Genomic DNA, 21,301 nt, shown 5'->3' on the forward strand with positions numbered 1-21,301 from the left:
TGTTATGTGATTTTCTTTTTAAAAACATAAATTTAAAGATGCTTATAATACAGTGTCCCATATGCTATCAGGTGACTGATTTGGCAGTTCAAGAATATTCCACTTCTTTGCTTTAATAAACTGTGTTGCTTTGGCTGCATGTTTTGGGTCGTTGTCCATCTGTATTATGATGCTGCCCAATCACTCTGACTGCATTTAGCTCAATTTGAGCTCAATTTGTCTCTGAACACAGACAAACAAACAAACACTAGTGCCCCAATGACACTGGCAGCCATGCATGGCCAAGCCATCACACCGCCCCGCTGTGTTTTACAGATGATGTGGAATGCATTGGATCATGAGCTGTCTCATAATTTTGCCATCTTGCCATCATTCTGAGAGACGTTGATCTTGGTTTCATCTCGAAAGAATATTTTTCCAGACCTGTGCTGGCTTTTTTGATGTTTTGTTTTTTTGTTTGTTTTTTAGCAAAGTCCAATCCAGCTTTTCTATTCTTGGGGCTTATGAGTGGCTTGAACCTTGCAGTGAACTCTGTATTTACTTTCATGGTTGGTTACTGGTACACCTACCTCCTGGAGAGTGTTGTTCACTTGGTTGGCTGATGTGATAGGATTTTTCATCACCATGGAAATGATTCTCCACCACTGTTGTCTTCCTTGGACATCCAGATCTTTTTACGTTGCTGACCTCACCAATGCTTTCTTTCTCAGGATGTACCAAACTGTAGATTTTGCCAATCCTAACACTGCAGCAAAGTCTCAGATGAGGTTTTTTTTTTCAGTTTTTGCAGCTTAAGCAGGCTCGTTTCACCTGCATGGAGAGCTGCTTTGACCGCATGCTGTTCATAGCAATATCTTCCAAATTCGAGCACCACAGCTCAAATCAACTCCAGTCATTTTATCTGCTTCATTAGTAATGAAACAATGAGCCCATCAAATAGCCTTTAAATCAATTGTCCAATTACTTTTGGTCCCTTTAAAAAGAGGGCGGTGCATGTTAAGGACCTGTACTCCTAAACACTTCATCCAATTTGAATGTGGATACGCTTGAATGAAAGCTGAGTCTGCATATTATGTCCATGTCCATTATGTATCAATAATTGGAATATGTTTAAGTATACAGGTAAAAAGTGTCCAAATATATATGGACCTACCTGTACGTATGTCAGGTTAACTGGTGGTTCGATGTTGGCTGCAGGCACATGTCTGTTTCTCTCTGTTAGCCCCTCAACTTCTGCCACCAAACACAAGATTGTCTTTGAAGCTAATGTTGTACAACATCTATTGTTTTCTAAAAAACAATAATGTTGAAATGAAATACTATCTGCCGAGCTATCTTATTCAACTGTACACTCTTTGAAGAGTTCCCCACCATTGCCTCTGTGAAAAAAACATTTAAGTTTGAAATGTTTTCTCGAAAATCCCCAGAAAGAAAAAAAGCACCACTTCATGATTCAGTTTTCAAACAGTTATTAGCGTTACTAGTATTAATATTTGTAATATTATTGACACTGCACCGGTGTTTCATCAGGAACATTGAGTGACTGTACATTATCTTTTATTAATAATGAAACAGTTTAACTGAACGGGACCTGAATATGAAGGTAACAAAGAAAAGAAGTATGCAGTCCAGATGCACAGCACAGCTTCCAGGATTGGCGAGACCTTAAGACTAGTGATGTGCGATACCACTGATTTCCTTTCTGATCTGATACCAAGTAATATTCAGGGTGGTATCGACGATACTGATCCGATACCGATACTTTGTACAAAAACTCATTTTATTTATTGTATCTCAAATTATAGCGTCATAATGATTATATCAGAATCAGAATCAGAATACTTTATTGATCCCTGGGGGAAATTATTTGGACATAGGTCATCAGATTACTTGTTCTTATCACTTAATAATGCAGAGTTCATCATATAGAAATAAAAAAACTTAAGTTGTGCGCTATTTGAACACCTTGCCTGCCTGCAGCACTAAAGGACTTCGTGAGAGACGTCTGTGTCGCCCTAGCAGCACCTGTCCCTGTCCTCCTCTTCAGTTCGTCTCAACATACACTTGTCATATCCTGTGATATGATTTAGGGGAGACCGGGGATAGTTGTAACATTTCTGACATTTCTGTCTGTAAATTGGAGCTCTTTTAAGGTAGTGGATTCAAAATGTAATGCAAAGTATTTACATGTCTCTGCTATTAAATAGTGCAGCTATTTTCTCTGCAGCACAATTACCCATTGCATGGTATGGCCTCAAACACGAAGAGTGAAATGTTACAATTAACCCCATAGTCTGGGTTAGTTGTAACACATCCTGGGGTAAAATGTAACACAATGAAATAAGGGTACTAACAAAACATTAACATGTAATCTTTGTTTATTCAACACATGAATGCACTTAGAGCCGTGTGTGTGTGTGTGTGTGTGTGTGTGTGTGTGTGTGTGTGTGTGTGACAGAATGCAGAAATCTAGCTTTTGAACATATTCCAACCCCCCAAAAAAGACAAGTTATGGAATTTTCTGCAACTGAATATTTCCTTAATTTTGGTTGGTCTTCCTTGAGTTTGGCCTCATTGGCTCAGTGGGCATTATAACCTACAACTCTTGCACCAATTTTGAACATAACAATGAAGCTGAAAAAATGTAGTTGTTCACCAGCATCGCAATTCCATTACTTTTTATCATGGCTTACCTTGGTGTGGTTTGCTTCAGAAAGATGAGGAAATCTGTTTCTTGCACCCATCCTGATTTATTTCCACTACCAGTACTTCCTACTGGTCCATCTCTGACACAGTGGTCTGCATAATGTATGTGTGGGAACACAAACAGTGGAGGAATTGTGTTGCCAATGGCATTAACCGCATATACAAATGCGACCAGTGAACCTCTCTCTGCTGATGTCGTTGCCCCAACTTGTTTAATATAAGTTAAAGTAATAGTGTGGTAAGTTGTAACATCTGCATTATTGTTACAACTGACCCAGACTGTTGCTGTTACAACTGACCCAGACTCCTATAGCCATGAACTCGCTAACATTACAGCCAACGGCTAAACATTAGCACTAAAGACCTACACAGAATATATCCCCATAGACATACAAATAACACAATTTAAGTTTGATGAGTTTAACTGCAAAGCAGATAATGCTATTAAACATTGAAATAAAGTAGAAAAACTTACTTTTTGGCATACAAATTACTTTTTTTGTGTTAAATTGTCTGTGTTTGACAAAATGTGCTGATTTTTCACATGTGATAGCAGAACTGAGTTGGGCATGCACAGGATGAGTCACATCATTTGAAACTTAGCCCTGATTGGAGAAATTGGAAGTGTAACTGACCCACGTTACAACTATCCCCGGTCTCCCCTACTCTGAGGTGTTTGACAAGGTTAGTGATGTTGCCACAACCATACATCCCAACCCTCCTGATTTTTCCGGGAGAATGCCGAATTTCAGTGCCCCTCCCGAAAATCTCCCGGAGCCACCATTCTCCCGAATTTCTCCCGATTTTCCACCCGGGCAACAAAATTGAAAAACCATATCGAGAATTCATAGCAGGCGCAGCCAATTCCAGTTTCCAACAACGGCGGCAGCTACTTAGTTTTAATATTACTCTTATTTCTCTTTCTGGGTCGCAAAGAAACTTTTTTTCTTTTCTTTTTTTTTTTTTTGTGTCCAGTTTGGATCTTTAGCCATCAGAATTGTTGTCTTAAGGCCAAGAAAGATGCCAAGCAGATTTATTTTACCAAGTGGATCATCATGGCCTTGCCATATTGGTCCATTTGATTGAAAACCAAAGGGGAGAAGAGACGGTGAGAAGGGGGGGGGGGGAGAAAGAAAAACCCCGCAAAACACCTGGATCACCTGTATGGAAGAAAAAAAACAGAAGAGAAAGCAAACAACAAAGAGCAACATAATAAAAATTAAAAAAAAACTTTTAACATATTTTCAGGTTTCAGGTTTTCAGAATGTAGCTGTGTAAACTTCAAATATCTGAGCCGACCGACGCATCGTCTTCAAACCCCCGCGGTCTTTCACCACTCGGGTTAAACATGATATATAAGTCACTTTGATAATTTAAAAATGTTATTGTTTGGCTTTTTCAGTGTTTTATTTGTTCGTGAGTAAATCGGTTTGGCTGAGATTAAAGTTATTAGATTAGATTAAATTAAATTTAACTTTATTAATCCCTCGGGAGGGTTCCTCCGGGGTTTTCACACAGCTGAATAAACATCAAGCAGAAAACTGATTAAACAGAAGAGTTTAAGTCAGCGCCCGGTTATATTTTAGACAGCAAGGAGCAGACGGCAGAGTTTCACTCCACCGAGGGAGCTTGTGACGGCTTTCTTTAGACCATGAAGGCCGGTCCTCAGGCGGAAGCAGCCTCTGAATTTGGACACCCCCGCTGTTTCTGGGCCGGCCAATAATAACGGTGACATTTAACGTATTTTCTCCGATAAACACTGTAAAATTTATTTATCACTCCCCCCCAACAGCCCTTTTGAATGTCTTCCTAATTCTGAGGTCTCAAGGTTGGCAAGTATGGCCACAACACCTCACTTTTTTTGCCAAATGTATCGCAAACCACATCTCAGCTGTTTGTGGAGGTAAAATACGTCCGCACAATTACGCTCAGCCATTGTTGTGAGTGCGCACGCCAAGGGGCTGCGAGACATTTATACAGCCGTATTTCGCACATGACTATGAAAGGCGGAAGAGGAAGTAGTTCCTTTGAATGTAGAAAATCCGAATGTTATAGTTTCTTTCCACTGTGTTCCTGTTAATGATAAACTACAATTTACCCTAAATTACTAAAATATCGATATTTTAATGTGAGAATCGATTCTAGAACATAAATGATTGGTATCGGAGGAATCGATATTTCAGGATCGATCCGCACATCACTACTTAAGACAAACAAGGGAAATACCACGACTCTGCCCATTTTTGTCTTTGCCAGAATCACCTGAGGTCCTGTTGGGGGGAAAATGTCAAACGAAACTGTACATACATCTGGAAGCATCTTTTGTTTAGCCTGTTTACACATTGATGACAGGAACAGTCCAGTTACTCATCGCTGTTTGCACGATGTTTGCGATGTTGGAAGTAGCAGTGTTGCCAACTCCTCAGTAAGGAAAATCGCTATTGGCCTAAAAGTCGCTAGAAGTCGCTAAATGATGTCATCGCCTAATTTGCATAATTGGTCATGCTAATGTAATTGTAACCTATGTTGTTGGAGAGAGAAATAACATCGTGGAAGAGACATAAAGTGAGTAAAAAACGTCCTAAATGCATTTAGAGTTTATTTAGAACTACAAATTAAATTTCTTTTAGCAATTATTGTTTTTTTAATGTCACAATTCCAACCCTGCTCCTTTACCCGGGCTTGGACCGGCAAAAGTGACCCGAAACAGGCGCTCTGGTGGAGTTATTGTTTGTGTGTGTGTGTGTGTGTGTGTGTGTGTGTGTGTGTGTGTGTGTGTGTGTGTGTGGTTTTAAACTTTGTGGTCCACAAAACAACATAACAGTAAAAGAAGAACTGACTGCGTTACAGTCAGTGCGGGAGCCCTGCCCTGATAGCGGCCTGTGAGCGCTTTGGCACGGGCGAGGTGCCCACCGCAGCACCCGCTGCTTATTGAGAGTAAAGTCGTCATAAATAAGTCTCTAATAACGCCAGAAAAAGTCGCCAGATTTGTCGCTAGTCGCGTTTCAGAAAAAAAGTCGCTAAGGTGGCCTGAAAACTCGCTAAATATAGCGACAAAGTCGCTAAGTTGGCAACACTGGGAAGTAGTAAAGTTTGGGAAAAGAAAAACTACGGAAATCCCAGTTTAGAAGACAGGAAGGAGACTGTGCGCTCTGGAAGTGAAACCGACCCGTGAATGCATCATTGTGTGTGACAGTAACGTTAACGACAACGTAAGTTTTACATTATGTAACTTAGAAAAAAAAAAAGATGTTTGCTGACGTATTAATGGTGTCAGAAGCGACACAACAGCACCGGTAACTTTTGATGTCAACTACACACTAACAACCGCTAAACTGCGGTTTTAAACAGAGCCGAGGTTGTTGTATGTGGTTCAAGCCACCGATAACAGTACCTGTAAGTGCCTGTTTATTATTGTTTGTTATTATTGTTATTATTATTAGTAGTAATAGCATCAATACCAAAATAAAACTACTCCAAAACATATGATTCACTAAATACTACTTTAGACAAATCATGCAGTTCCCCCCCCCTAATAGAAACATATATACTCAGCAGCCACTTCACTGGCTACACCTGTTCAACTGCCCATCACATGGCTGCAACTCAGTCTGTATAATATCTGCTGCCATAATCCACTATCTTCAAAGCAGAAGTTCAAACTCAGCATCAGAAAGAAGCTCAATTAAGTATTTTTGAACATGGCATGGTTGTTGGTGTCAGACAGGCTGGTCTGGCTATTTCAGAAACTGCTGGTCTTCTGGGACTTTTCCACACAATCATCTCTAGGGTTTGATGGTATCGTCTGAAAAACAGAAAATATTGATGCTATAAGTCAGGGGAGAATCAACAGAATGCTTTGAGCTGATATCAGAGCAACACTAACTCAGAGAACCGCTGATTACAACCAAGGTGTGCAGAAGAGCTCTGAATGCACAACTTGATGCAGAAGCAGCAGAAGACCAGACTGGAAGTCACTCATGTAGGGTGATAAGAGCACAGTGAGGCTACACAAATGCAAACACCAAAACTGACGCTGGAAGAGTGCAAAAAATGGTGGCAGGTGTGATTTATCTCGATTTCTCGTCCACATTCAATTCAATCGAATTAAATTCTGTTCAGTTTTATTTATATAGTGCAACAGTGCATCTTATATCATCTGTATCATGAAGAACTGACGATGTTCTGCAAGCAAAAGAGCAGTCCAAGTACTTTGTACTAGCAAGGTGTAACTAATGAAGTGGCCACCGAGTATACATGGCCTGGTGAAATTTAATCATTATAATCAGGCTCTAATAAACTGGATAAATCAAAAGACTGATATATACAAATGTTTTTTTAAAGATAGGTTATGGTTGTTATTCCCAGGTTTGATATGAACCGAGGTTTATTTTAGTTTGACATGACATAACGGGATTTTCTGTGTTATACAGACACCTTGTGGTGAGTAGGGTGAGTGAAGTCCTCGCTTACACAGGAACTGAAATGTGATGCATCTCGGTGCAAAACACCCAGCCTTACAGGAAGTCACCAGAGAGAGAAAGATTCATTCGACACGTAATAATTAAAACTGATGTGCTCGTTAAGGCTGTTTTGAATATTACATATAATGTAGTTACATGTGTGCTCTAAAAGGTGTTTTCAGTCAAAATGAAACTGTTAAGAAATTTCCTTTCTTGTTTTTCGAGAGCAACTTTCAGCTGAAGACAAAAGGAAGTCACAGTTTGTGGTTAGACGCTAGTTTCATATAAGTTTATAAAAAAAGTATAATTTAAATAACCTGCAGTTTCCGTTCATCCCCTCAAATCACGCCTCAGCTACAGTTTCCAAATGGCCTGCACCATAGTAAAAGGATAACTTTGATTTTAGGAATGCATTTGTTGATGTTGGTAGTTTTTTAAAATTATTTCTTTTGTTTAGTTTTTTTCTGCACAATGAAATATCCCAGCTACGACATGCTGGCTAAGTCATAGACGACTTTAGGTCTAAAATCGTCAAATTGAGCACAATATCGAGCTTTGTCAACAGTTTAGCATCTTGCACATTCTTTCAATTCCCTAAACCCTCCTTTTATTTCACACAAATCAGCAGTTCAACTTTGTATCAACAACAAACATCTGAGTGTGGTTCACCAACACATTTCCTGTTGCCTTAACAAAAAAAGGCAGTTGTCAGAGAGCGACAGGAAAGCTGCTGTCCTGAGGTGAGTTCAGAAATGAAGCTGTCACATACGCCCATTTATACTGCAACTGCGCTCTATTTCCTTTACTGAATGTCACAGCGAAGCAGATAAATGAGTCAACTGAGACACCCAGTCTCTACATGTGCTACACGTGCAGCTCAATGGAAAATGTGGCTGTTCAAGGTCTTCAGTGTAATATGTAAGTTTTTAAGCGTTTATGTTCAATTCTGTAGTTTATAAAGAATATTTTCACTTACATGCAAATCTTAATGCAACTGAACATTGTTTGGTTCTTTGACAGATGCGGTTGCTGTTTGTGCTTCTGAGGATAACGATGGTAGGAAAAACTGTCTTTCATGCCGAGAGCAGATTTTCACACATTTGAGCAGATTGCACTGTTTTAGAAGTTGAAGATGATTTTTGGAAAAAGATTTTTTAAAACATTTTCATGTTGAGCAAAAACACCAGATTCAGTACAGAAGTTAACTGTTAAGATCATAAAGTGTCTCTTAAACCAACATTTATGCACTGAATGCCTACATGGCTGAGTCTGAGTCGAGCAAGAGCAATGTTTAGGAAGTAGAACTTGGGTAAATTTAACAAGAGGAACATGAAGTACTTTATTGTCATGAGTCTGAAAGTTCCTACAACTAGATACACACACTTATAAACTCATGTGTCCGTATTACCTCACGCCAGCCTAATCTCAATAGTCTCCTGTCATCATGCCGTAGGTTTCACTTGACAGTATTGAGAGTGGATGTATTGTGTAATTGTTTTGTATGTAGGACACAAAGGATGTTTTCCTCCTTTTTCTACATGAGAAGTGTTTTTAAGTCATTGTTTTGTCAAACTAAAAGTTCTTAAAAGTTGTGAAAAATGTATTCATTTCAATCATTCATGTCTACTAAAAAAAGAATTAGGCATCGCAGTTTGAGATTGGAGCTCTGATTTAACTGTTACCAGTGTTTTTATGAAGTCTCACCTTTACATTGTGGATATGACTCAAACCTTGTTTTTTTAAAATCTAAACTTTGCTCTCCACATCTTTTCTCTTCTTCATCCAGCAACCACCTACAGTTATAGAGAAAGTGAATCGACAGCACCTCCTCCTTTTGGTGAGATTATGACCTCAGTTTTTTTGATCATATGTACTCGTCAAACGCCACTTGCACTGTGCCGCTAACATGTCGGGCTCGTTTTTGGCTTCAGAGCTACCTTAACTGGCATGCCGAGCATCATGCACAGCCTGCACATTAGTGGGCAGCAGTACCTGCATGATGGATTTGTTTTATTTAACCACATCCGATAGGTGACGTATTTCACTGACATCTAGTCAGATCTGAATTCAGTGAACACTTCGTTGTGTTCAAGAATACAGCGCGAGTGTTTGAGCTTTGGCATGCCGTCCTGTTGAATAGATGGGTACAATTTATCAGTAAAGGAATGGGCAGGGCCAGCAACAACGGGCTACTTGAGTAAGCTTTTTAGGTGATGTCTGATTGATGCTGTAGAGTATCTAAAGACTTCCTACTGACCCATAAAACACCCCATTCAACGCAACAATTCTGAGGTTGTGTCATTACAGAAATCTAACCAATCAAAATGTTTTTTCCGGTCTTTAATTGTCAAGTTTTGGTAACTTTGGTTTCCTGTTCTTACCTGACACGATTAGCATCTGGTGTTTTTGTGCTCACATCTACTTCAGCTTTTACTGCGTTCTACATTCACAGATGCTCCTCTGTGTACTTCGTTTGTGATTATTCTTTTAGATTTACTGATATTTTTATATTACGTCTGTAGCCATCATTAGGGGGGTTTTGCTCAGATTCTGGATATACGAATGGAATCTAAACTCCCAGTTGTTTTTCTTTTAGGAGTGTAAACCCTCATTCATTCCCATTCTTTCACTTTTTTTAATCAATTTTCAGAGCCTCCGGTACCAGTTCTGGAGCGAACTTCCTCCTGGTCAGACGTCTTCTCTTCTGAGAAAGTAGTGCTAGAATGTAAAGCCACTAGCAGCTCGGAGCTGATCTTCACATGGAAGAAAAATGGAAGTCCTCTAGGTTCTGGTCCAAATCTGTCTCCGTCCCCAGATAAGTCAGTGCTTACAATCACAGCGTCATCAACACAAGATTCTGGATATTACACCTGTGTGGTTGAGGGCAAAAAGAAGCCCAGTCAAACTAAAGAAAGTGGACCTGTCGAAATTAAAGTTTATGGTAAGGTTCGTTGCAATATTTGTGCTGTGTTTATAGAGAGAGTGTAGACTGCTGAAGCATGCCCTTTTCTTTCTGTGTCCTGAGCAGCAAGCACACCCAAGCCCACACTTGCACGAGATTCAGACTTTGGCGAGATGTTCCCCGGCGAATCCATCGCTTTGACCTGCAGTGTTGATGTGTCGTCTGGATGGGAGTACCTGTGGCACAATGATCAACACCAGATTTCAGGAGTTAATACTAAGTCGTATACCATAAATTCTGTAATGACTCAAAACAGTGGACAGTATTATTGCCAAGGCAAAAGAGATCAGTTTCTTACACATTTAAGTGAGAGCACAACTCTTAAAGTTATTGGTAAGTATCCACTGTGCCACCAGTACATAAACTACAGCATTCATGTTTATTTACATGAGGCTGTGTGTAACTTTGGATGCATGTATAGTACTTGGATGATGTACATAGCAATTTGGCTTTCTTACTGATACTCTTTTAACCTGCAGTTAAAAGTTCTCTTTTTTTGTGTTACAGACCCACCAACACCAGGTCTGCAGCTTCAGACTGCCTGGAAAGATGTGTTTGAAGGTGAGGCGGTGGAATTTCGCTGTCACGTTGTCAGCAGCACCCCTGGCTGGACGTTTACATGGCACAGAAACAAGCAGCAGCTCCAAAATAACCCAGTTGAGATCATTAATGGGGACGGATCATCATTAAAAATCAACCCGGTCCGTCAGACGCATAAAGGATCATATACCTGCAAAGCTCACCTTACATCTAGGGGAGTGAACTCTGGATTCAGCAGCGAGGTTATGATCCAAGTTAGCGGTGAGTTTTCTTGCATGTGCATGGCATTACTTTAACTTGCATTAACAGTTTAAGAAATAACAAAGTAATAAGAGTACGACAGGCTAACAGGGTGATTCTGTCACTGTGGACAGAGCCAAACAGTCTGTTTTGGCCCTTTGCGTTGCTTCATATATACCTCACAGACGAACATGAGATTCTTATCAGTTTTCTCAAACCTCACCACAACAGTAGGTGAACACAAGTAAAATTATTGTTGTAAATAAGCAGTTGGTATTGTGAATATGCAAAATGCTAATCTTGTGTATAAGCAGGTCATATTTTGCGTTGTCCATACTGTTATTAAAACCTCAAAACTTCTTTGTACTCCGTGAAACAGCATTTTGAGAGCATCTTCCTTCCGTTATTTTCTGCATCGTCTGTCGAAACAGGATGTTGTGGCGTAGCATAAAGCACAGAGGGATGCCTCAAAAGCCGTCAGGGTGTTAGAACATAGGTGGAGCTGTGAGGGAAAGAATAAGATCATTTGTGTAAAAGGACACATCCTGTTTTACACACTAAATAATAGAAATCATTGCTAGCTGCAACTGTAAAAGCATGCTATGTTAAATGGTTAATGCGTCTGCTTTCGTCAGAGATTCCAGTTCCAACTTCAACAGACACACTCAAGTGGGCACATGTGTTCCCCACCGAGAGTGTGAAGTTCAAGTGTGGGATGGGGCAGGGCGCCTGTGACTGGATGTATACATGGTAGAGAGATGGGACGCAGGTCCACGCTGATGGTACTGTGTCTTTAGATGTGAATGAGGCTCTGCTTCAGCTGGTCATATAGGAAAATATAAGTGTAGTGGAAAAATCCAGAACAGGGCTGTCACCAGCCAAACCAGTTCTGAAGTTTCTCTCCCAGTGTGGTGAGTTTTAGAAATTTACACAACATCACAAACGCTTTTGTGTATTTTTACAAGGGAATTTTTTCAAGTTCAGGTATAAAACATATCAAATATTATATTAAAATACAAGAGTAATTGTTTGAGGCACATCACTAGCTACACATTAGCTCCCACGTAATTTTTGATTGTCATGTTCATATCCCCTCAGCTGAGAAACCCACTCTCACACTGACACGAGATCCAGACTACGATGTGATGTTTGCTGGAGAAGCGGTCACCTTCAGCTGTGCCATCAGTGTCCAGTCTGCATGGACCTACCTGTGGTACATAAATGGCAGTAAGGTTACTGGATCATCAGACAAACTTGAAGTTCAAATTCGTGGAACAGCAGATCAGGGATTGTATACATGCAAAGCAACAAGAGGTCAAAATTCAGCCTTCATCACTGATTTAAGTGGAGCTAAACAACTTAAAGTGCAAGGTAAGTTTCTATTGACTCTTCTTCAGAATATCTGTTTGTAGTCCAGCAGCTTTGTTCCTGCTTTCATTTCAGAACCTTTTTCATGAACACTTCAGTTGCTTCTGTCTAAAATTAAAAAAAAAACACTACTTCCTCTTTGTCTGTTCAGAAAACAAGCCTAAGCCTACAATAACTCAACAGCCAGACGCTGAAAAGCTTTACGTTGGAGAAAACGTGTCCTTTGAATGCAAAGTTGAAAACTCAGATGGATGGAGCTATGACTGGTACAAAGATGAAGCATCAATTCCCAACAACAGCAACAGTTTAAAAAGGAAAGGACTCTCTTTGTTAAACGGGGGAGTTTATAAGTGCAAGGCCAAAAGAGACAAAACAGGATTCATCACAGAATTCAGTGACCAGCGGACCGTACAAATCTCTGGTGAGCTAAAGAAAGACACTTTGAAATCATGTGATTTGAGATACTTTGGGGCATTATTATGGTGAGAATCAAAACAGAAAATCTCTAATGATTTGTAAAATGATTAACAAGTCTCTTATATTTTATTTTTTAGAAATTCCTGTTCCAACTCTGAAGCTAGTAACCAAATGGCCAGATGTGTTCCCCACTGAGAGTGTAAATATGATCTGTGAGATGCAGACGGACAGCGCTGACTGGACATACGCGTTTTACAGAGATGTCACTGAGGTCCAGCATTATAATTCAGATAAGGGCAGAAATCTTTCCATCACCTCTGCTTCAACCTCAGACGGGGGAAGCTACAGCTGCTCAGGAAAACTGAAGAGCAGGGACGTCTACAGCACCAAAGGTTCTCCACTAAATCTTCATGTCGATGGTGAGATTTGTTTTCTTCTTCTGATTTTTGACACGGTTCTTCATTGAAACTTGTCTTTTTCAGTTTTGCTGTGTTAGCTGTAATTTTAAAGTAAAGGTTTAAAAGATTGCAAATGTAAGGCTGTTGACTCTCCTGCTAACAGTTAGAGAATGACAGTGATAACTCATTTACAAATGTGCAAGGTATGTTTATATAAACTCTTCTTCAGAATATTTATTTGTAGTCTAGCAGGTTTGTTTCTGCTTCCATTTATAAAAACTGTTCTGAAGTTTCTCTCACTGTGTGGTGAGTGTTAGAAATTTACACAACATCACAAATGCTTTTGTGTATTTTTACAAAGGAACTTTTTCAAGTTCAGGTATAAAACATATCAAATATTATATCAAAATACAAGAGTAATTGTTTGAGGCACGTCACAATGTCCACATTAAATACTGCATAATTTTTGATTGTCATGTTCATATCCCCTCAGCTAAGAAACCCACTCTCACACTGACACGAGATCCAAACTACGATGTGATGTTTGCTGGAGAAGCGGTCACCTTCAGCTGTGCCATCAGTGTCCAGTCTGAATGGACCTACCTGTGGTACATAAATGGCAGTAAGGTTACTGGATCATCAGACAAACTTAAAGTTCAAATTCGTGGAACAGCAGATCAGGGATCGTATACATGCAAAGCAACAAGAGGTCAAAATTCAGCCTTCATCATTGATTCAAGTGCAGCTAAACAACTTAAAGTGCAACGTAAGTTTCTATTGACTCTTCTTCAGAATATTTATTTTTAGATTATCAGGTTTGTTTCTGCTTTCATTTATAAAAACTGTTCTGAAGTTTCTCTCCCAGTGTGGTGAGTTTTAGAAATTTACACAACATCACAAACGCTTTTGTGTATTTTTACAAAGGAATTTTTTCAAGTTCAGGTATAAAACATATTAAATATTATATTAAAATACAAGAGTAATTGTTTGAGGCACGTCACAATGTCCACATTAAATACTGCATAATTTTTGATTGTCATGTTCATTTCCCCTCAGCTGAGAAACCCACTCTCACACTGACACGAGATCCAGAATACGATGTGATGTTTGCTGGAGAAGCGGTCAACTTCAGCTGTGCCATCAGTGTCCAGTCTGAATGGACCTACCTGTGGTACAAAGATGGCAGTAAGGTTACTGGATCATCAGACAAACTTATAGTTCAAATTAGGGGAACAGCAGATCAGGGATCGTATACATGCAAAGCAACAAGAGGTCAAAATCCAGCCTTCATCACTGATTTAAGTGGAGCTAAACAACTTGAAGTGCAACGTAAGTTTCTATTGACTCTTCTTCAGAATATCTCTTTGTAGTCCAGCAGGTTTGTTCCTGCTTTCATTTCAGAACCTTTTTCATGAACACTTCAGTTGCTTCTGTCTAAAGATAAACACTCAGACACTACTTCTTTGTTTTGCTGTTTTAAAATGTTAAAAATGTTTAAAAGATTGCAAATGTAAGGCTGTTTACTCTCCTGCTAACAGTTAGACTGTGAGAGTGTTGACCCGTTTACAAATGCAATGTTCACACCAGAGGGGGAAGGTTGGCTTGAAAATTAGAGAAGCCATAAAAACATAAACACCCATGTTAACCTCATTCAATGCAAAGGTGATAAAGTCTTCAGGAAGTCAGCGGTTAATTCACATGAAGTCTAGTAAAGTTATTATTGTATTTACACACTAAAAAATACATTAAAAATGTTGTTGTGTTTACTGTAGCATCATAGGGATGGAGCAGCATCATTGTGTAACTCTGTAACTACCTCAAATAAAAAAGTTTTTTCATCCTGGCAGAGAAGTGTTCTCGTTATGAAAATGGATATTTAAAGCAGTGCAGACTAGTTAATGGTCGTCTTACCTTTAGATCAGGTACGCCGTCTGACTTGTATTTCAGTGCTCTTGTACAACTCTCATTGTTGATTCTTATCAACCCTCAGATGCACCGACAGTCACACTGGAGCAGAATCCGGCACATAATTTGATGCACTCTGAGGACTCAGTGTCCTTTAACTGTCACGTTAATGTTTCCTCTGGATGGATGTATCTGTGGTACAAAGATGGCAGCAAGTTAGACTTATCTGGAAGCAAACACAACATCACTTCTGTGGCAACAAAAGACTCTGGTTCATATAACTGCAAAGTTAAAAGAGGAAAGGTCTTCGATTCAGACAACAAAATAAAGCTCGACGTTGAAGGTACGTTTTTTGATTTCCTCCTTTCATTCTTCTGGTTTTGAATGTTCGTTATTCACTTCTTGGTTGCGTTTATTACAGAGCGCCCAAAGGCTTCTATAGTCCTGCTAACTGGCTGGTCAGACGTCTTCTCCACTGATAGCTTGAGTCTAAAATGTGAAGTAAAGGAGAGCACGCACAACTGGATGCATTACACATGGTAATATAACAATGTTCATAATTATTAGTGCCCTGTGTAGATTCTGCTCTTTAGGAAAATTCAGCAGTAATGCAGATTTTCAATAAACTGAATTTTAATAGGTTCAAAGAGGGGGAACGAATCGATTCATTCAATGTGACACATACAGTAACTCCCAGCAATGACCCCGACCAGAGTACTTACACCTGCTGTGCACATGCTGATGAGAGACCCTTATACTCAAAATCCAGTGACTCCTTCAAGACCAAGAACCTTCGTAAGTACAACTGAGCTCTGCTAGTTATGAATCTTCTCTCAAAATAATATTCTGTCATTAATCTTGTGCTTTGTTTTGTTTTAATGTTTAGTGTTAAAGAGGCGGGTGCTTCTTTCCATCTCTGGCTGCATCGTCTTTGGTATCGCTGCGGTCTTGATAGGATGCGTGGTCCTGAGAGTCTTCCGCAAACCAAGTATGCTTTCTTATCTTTTTGACTGTGCAAATTCTAAAACTCTGTAAGAACCAACATCATAACTTTTAGAATGAATGAAAGTGGGCAAACTGAAGAGTGAAATAAAAAACCTTTAGAAAAACGATTTGCACCTAAATCTGCAGCTGCATTTGGTTGGACAGGTGCAGAAATTTTATCTATTCAGCCTGCACTTTTACCCTCGCACTGCTCTCAAAGTGTCTTTCTTGGGCATCTCTCCCACTCGACATTATTAAACAGACTACGTACCAGTAAGTTAGTGAATCATTTTGTAGCTAAAGATAAACTATTATCTTAAAGGGTTAATGGAATCCAAAATCAGCACAGTATTAAGGTGACACCCAACTTATATAAATGTCCAAATCAATACAAGTATCACAAAAACTTGAGCTGTTAATTTTCACACAGATGGTCGTGATGACAAAATGGAAGAGGTCAACCTGTTTCCGACAATGGCCGAGCTAAAGATAACTGGTAAGTTAGCACCATGTCAGTGACGTGGTTTTGGTCGCCCTTTCCAAGTATGCTGTAGATAGAGGCCGCCACAAAAAACAAAAAAAAAAAGAAAGGCTGGGAAACTACCGACTTGCACATAAAAGTTTAGGTGTGACTTCCTGTATTTAACTTCTTTATTCCTCTTACTGCAGATGTGCCGTGTCCACTGGTTGAGTACATCACTGATGCCTCTCTGAATGCACCAGCTAAAGGTAAAAATAAATAAATCTAGTAATGAGTGAGCACATAAGTCCTTTTTCGAAGAAGTCGTTATCATGATTGATTCATCTGCTGCTTTTGTAACTATGTAATATGAGGAAACTGAGAATACATCACTTCCTTGGGAGAAACAAAATACTTCCTTTAAATGTCATATTTTGCAGTAAGTCTGAAACTGAAAAGTAAGAAAATCGCTGTAAGCAGAGAAGATTTGATTGACATACTTAAATAAGCGCTCAGCTGTCGTAAAAGATGCTGATTCTTTTCTTTCTTAATCCGTCTGAACAGAAGAAGAGGAGGAGAATGGCACAGTCTGCAGTGAAACAACACCCTTACCAATAACCAAGCAGGAGGACCAAGGTAATAAAGTTTAAATCACAAATGCACTTTGCTAATGCGCTTATTTTTTTAATCTGCGGTGATGATGATGATGATCCTGTGTCAGCGTTTCTAAAACATAAAACACAATTTCTCTGTTTTTCCACAAACCTGGTCTTTAGCTGCAACGACTGACAACCAGGAAACAACAGAAACCAACGGTGGGCTGAGTTCTTTTCTAAAATGAATGACGAAGTCTTTGCATCAACAACAGGCCTATCAATGAGTCAGCAGACGTACTTCAGCTCTGTGAGGCTTTAATGGTCAGTGCACACCAGAAAACAACATCTTTGTGCGATCTAGTGATGTGGCAGTCACAGGACATCTGAAACTCAGCTGAAGATCATTACAATTGATGTGAAAGGTTTTCGTTTTAGACGTACTCTGTCATGGCCCGACAGCTGGAAACTCTTCAGGGCGAGATAGTTTTAAAAAACCAGCTACTGAAAAAAATAAACATATCATAAAATATGCATGAACAGATATTTTATACACACATTTCCAAACAGCACAAAACTGTTGAGGATTTATGCATCGTTTAATTCACATTGTTTGAATGAATTTGGATTTTAAGGCACTGTTAAATAGAAAAAACATTATTTATGAGCTGAACATCATTTATAACCACTGTTCATTTTGAGTTGCTGTATATATTTTACATGTACGATGACGTGGAGGAGAATTTATTCGTTGTTCTTCAGTTAGATCTTCAGTTCTCCGAGCAAGCAGCAGATGTCAGCAGATGTAACACAGGCTGTGGTGTTGTCCAAACTTTATTTTTACCGTAACGATGAATGTCACTTTTGTTCTTTGCTTCTTGCTTCGTTTTCTAACCACTTGGATGTTGATTAGTTGATGTATTTATGTAAAAATTCAAGCATTTTAAGTTTCCACATGAATTGTGTTAATAAAAAGTATAAAATGTTGCCAAGAGTGCATAAACTAACAACATTCTGCACCGTGTGACTGCAAGAAGCACGCATTCAGCCAGTGGGAATTTCACAAGTAGTGCGATTTGTGGATCAGTCGGTGGGGAGGTCCGTGCATCTGTAGCAGTGACAAGAAAGAGGACAGAATCCACATGGAAAACCAAGTTACCATCTATAAATAAACCTGTGATGAACCAAAAACAGCATGGTGGCTCACTGCATGCACAACACACACACTGACTCACATCTACTTGAGGATATCTGCCAGTTTTTCCATATAGTAGTTGTAGTTCTCCTGACAATCCTCCCAGGGTGTAAAGCTCTGATCCTCCTTCTCCACGTACGTTTCCCACACATGCAGGAAGTCAGACGGCTTCATCATTCGCAGTTTGCAGCCGGCTCTCACCAGGCCCTTAAGCCCTTCAACTATCTCTGGCTCCTCCCACTCGAAGAGACGGGAACAGAATATACAAAGACGCATCTTTTTGCGCTGCTGGAGGATGCTGGCCAACTTGGCTGCACAGGCCACACAGGGACTAGATGATACATACCATGTGACATCACACTCTAGAGAGGCATTAGGGAGCACCTACAGATGTGGGAGTCGAGGTTTGAGTCTAGTTTGTATTATGAAGTTAGAAATGAGAAAACTAGAGTTCACATTTGGGCACAATGGCATTACCTGTTCAAAGAAGGCCACCTCAGCGTGAGCGGTGGCATGTTCGTCCTCCATGTAACCTTTCAGAGGCTCTGCGCTGCCTCCTGCTGTATCCACTCTGAAACACAGGAGGGTTTTGTTCCTCCCTGATGAGTACTCCACATTCCTGAACTGAAACTTGAAGTAGAATGGGCTCATCTGTTCCCTGGTAGAGTAAAAGTGTGAGTTTTAACAAAGACGCCCTTTTGCCTTGTGAGTGAATCTAAAAGGAAGTGGTTTACTGGCAGAAACTGCTCTCATTATCAGGGTCAAAAGGTTTGTCCTCTGTCACCTCTCATTGTGGTTCATGACAGTGCAATGTGAGAAAAAGTCACAAATGACTTTCCAGGTGGGCAGACGTGCACTTGCTTGCCTAAGCATGGGTTGCTCATTTTGTGATGATCCAAACTAAAGTAATAAATAAAATGAAACATAAAGAGCCAACGACTGAACGTTATGGCCTAAAGAACCTATACCAGCCAACTCCACCTGCCCGGACTTAATAATCTACTGTTCTACTGCACAAGGAGAGCCAGATGGATCACACAAAATAGATCTCATATAATGTTGATGGCGCTTTGCTTTGACAGCACATAGTCATAGGACAGATACGGGAAACAGATGCTAGGCAGGGGGATATATCTGGGGCCGGCTTCAGTGTTCACTTCGTGACTCATCCCTATTCTTACCACTACGCTAATAACAGCATGTGCAAGTCACCAGTTTCCTGTCTCATTGAAATCAAGTAAAGAACATGCACTTTAGAACAATATGACTTATACATAGAAAGGACTTCATCTATAAGATAAAACATGCTTGTGTTAAAGACTAAAACAGGTTAGTGGGACACACTGTTTTGAACTCCTTTATGGCATACGCAGTAAATTTTACCCACCCTGTGACGATCTCAAACGGAGGCAGTTCTATAGGCTGAAACTCCCCATTTTCATCACTGCTTTTTGCGTCTGCGCCTGCTGCCCCCTCACTTTCCCCATTCCTCTTCTCTTCATCTGTCTTTGGCTGCTCAGGGACCTTCTCTGGTTTCTTCTGGGGTTTTTCTGGCTTTTTTGCCGTATTCTCGTTCACCTTTTCCTTTTCTTTGTCCTTCTCACTATTCGTTTTGCTTTCCGCCTTCTTTTCTTTCCTCTTGACGCTGAACCGGCTGTTTCTGTCCGCCATGATTCTGTGCAAGTAGGTGACGGTGTCGGATGAAGAGCAGGGGTGAAAAGGAGAGAGAGAGACAGATGGGGAGGGGTGGAGGGTATAAGTGGAGTCATGACCCTAGTGCATTACAGAAATAGCACCTATTGTGTGCTAAGGTTGGAGTCAAAACATGTGCATATCTGACCAGGGTAGGGGGTAGGTGGCTCAGTTAACTAAGTCCCCTGCCTACAGTGGCCTGGCTATTAAAAGGCCAAATGACCAAACATGACTGACTGCCAGTGTGTGCGTGTGGTGAAAGGGACAAGACGAGCCTTAAATTTCTTCCATAATTTAGGCAATGTCCAAAAAATGAAAGACAAACCAAACAGCGTGCACAAATGTGCCGCCTCAAGCACGAGTGCTTTTCAATCCATCAGGCTTTCTAACTGTCAGCAGGCCAGCAACAGGCAGGTTATTAATAACACTGCTTGGCTGAGTGTGCGTGTCTGTGTGTACGGGGTAACCAGGGCTTTCAAGATACTAAACACCGCTTCTGTTTGTGCCAACTCCGATGTCCTGCAGCCCATTAGGCATTAGGAAGGCCAGCTAAAGGGCACCTCAAATAGGAGAGTATTTGGAGCAGAGCAGCACAAGCAAATGCAAACTCAGTGTGTAAAAGAGGGTTTGTCTCTGTGCTGTGAATAAGAGTGCGAGAGTGTGCAGTGGCCTAGTGTGCATGTGCCCGTGAACAATCAATCTATGAAATCACCCTGCATCAATATGGTGCTTTGCTGAGGCCATCGTGCAGGGGAGAGGGAAGAATTGGTTTTGTAAGGGTGTGAGCATTTTGTGTGTCTGTGTGCGGATGGAAAATGTCCTTCTGCACTGCAGATGTAATAACTTGAGGTATAAGGACCAGGGAGGGAGTGAGGGGGCAGTTCAATTACAATTTCCTCCCCCTCCCCCGGTCTCACTGTCTGCCAAGTAATTCATTTCAGAGGCAATTACCAACAGGGCTGCATCCCAGCCCAGTCGTCTAACTCAAATGGATGAGCTGTCACAGCTGGGGAGGGGCAGGTGGGTGCCTCAAGCTGCTCCACATATACTAACAAAGAACAACAACAACACACCCATGGAAAGCTGGGAAAACACGCGCTTCAAAGATGAACACAGTGGCACGTCCACACAGATATCTAGTTCCATATCTAAATCCAGAGACGTCCCGGGGTGATAACCATTAAGATCACAGCAATCTTTGATAATTATGATCTATGAGGGGGATCTCTTTGTATCGCCCACAGATTAGCACATTGATTTTCAAAAACAAAAACTGTTACACTGGGTTTTTTTCTCTTTTTTTTGCAGGTAATAATAATAAATAGATGTAAGCCTTGTGAGAGCACTATCAGGGGTTCATCTTCAGACTGACTGATGC

The 21,301-nt window shown here is 40.4% G+C and overlaps 2 protein-coding genes across 2 annotated transcripts; one reads left to right on the plus strand and one right to left on the minus strand.

The window, feature by feature from the left end:
- The first annotated feature begins 7,999 nt into the window (after positions 1-7,999).
- LOC146610225 (basement membrane-specific heparan sulfate proteoglycan core protein) lies at positions 8,000-17,984 on the plus strand. The gene is made up of 19 exons (XM_085344825.1): positions 8,000-8,087; positions 8,190-8,225; positions 8,956-9,006; positions 9,820-10,110; positions 10,198-10,464; positions 10,639-10,932; positions 12,010-12,282; positions 12,431-12,700; positions 12,834-13,115; positions 13,588-13,860; positions 14,151-14,423; positions 15,085-15,342; positions 15,421-15,538; positions 15,640-15,794; positions 15,886-15,987; positions 16,414-16,479; positions 16,653-16,712; positions 17,008-17,079; positions 17,220-17,984. The coding sequence occupies exons 1-19, from the start codon at positions 8,000-8,002 to the stop codon at positions 17,282-17,284; spliced, it is 3,294 nt and encodes a 1,097-aa protein (XP_085200951.1). The 3' UTR covers positions 17,285-17,984.
- Positions 17,124-19,936, minus strand: apobec2b (apolipoprotein B mRNA editing enzyme, catalytic polypeptide-like 2b). Its single transcript, XM_085344826.1, has 4 exons — positions 19,619-19,936; positions 18,709-18,889; positions 18,272-18,615; positions 17,124-18,144 (listed from the first exon to the last, which is right to left on the minus strand). The coding sequence occupies exons 1-3, from the start codon at positions 19,900-19,902 to the stop codon at positions 18,274-18,276; spliced, it is 807 nt and encodes a 268-aa protein (XP_085200952.1). The 5' UTR covers positions 19,903-19,936; the 3' UTR covers positions 17,124-18,144; positions 18,272-18,273.
- Positions 19,937-21,301: the final 1,365 nt, after the last annotated feature.

Source organism: Diplotaxodon limnothrissa, linkage group LG20, assembly GCF_057381915.1.
Source record: "Diplotaxodon limnothrissa isolate DT_005_m linkage group LG20, D_limnothrissa_male_GT1.1, whole genome shotgun sequence".
Classification (NCBI taxonomy): Eukaryota; Metazoa; Chordata; class Actinopteri; order Cichliformes; family Cichlidae; genus Diplotaxodon; species Diplotaxodon limnothrissa.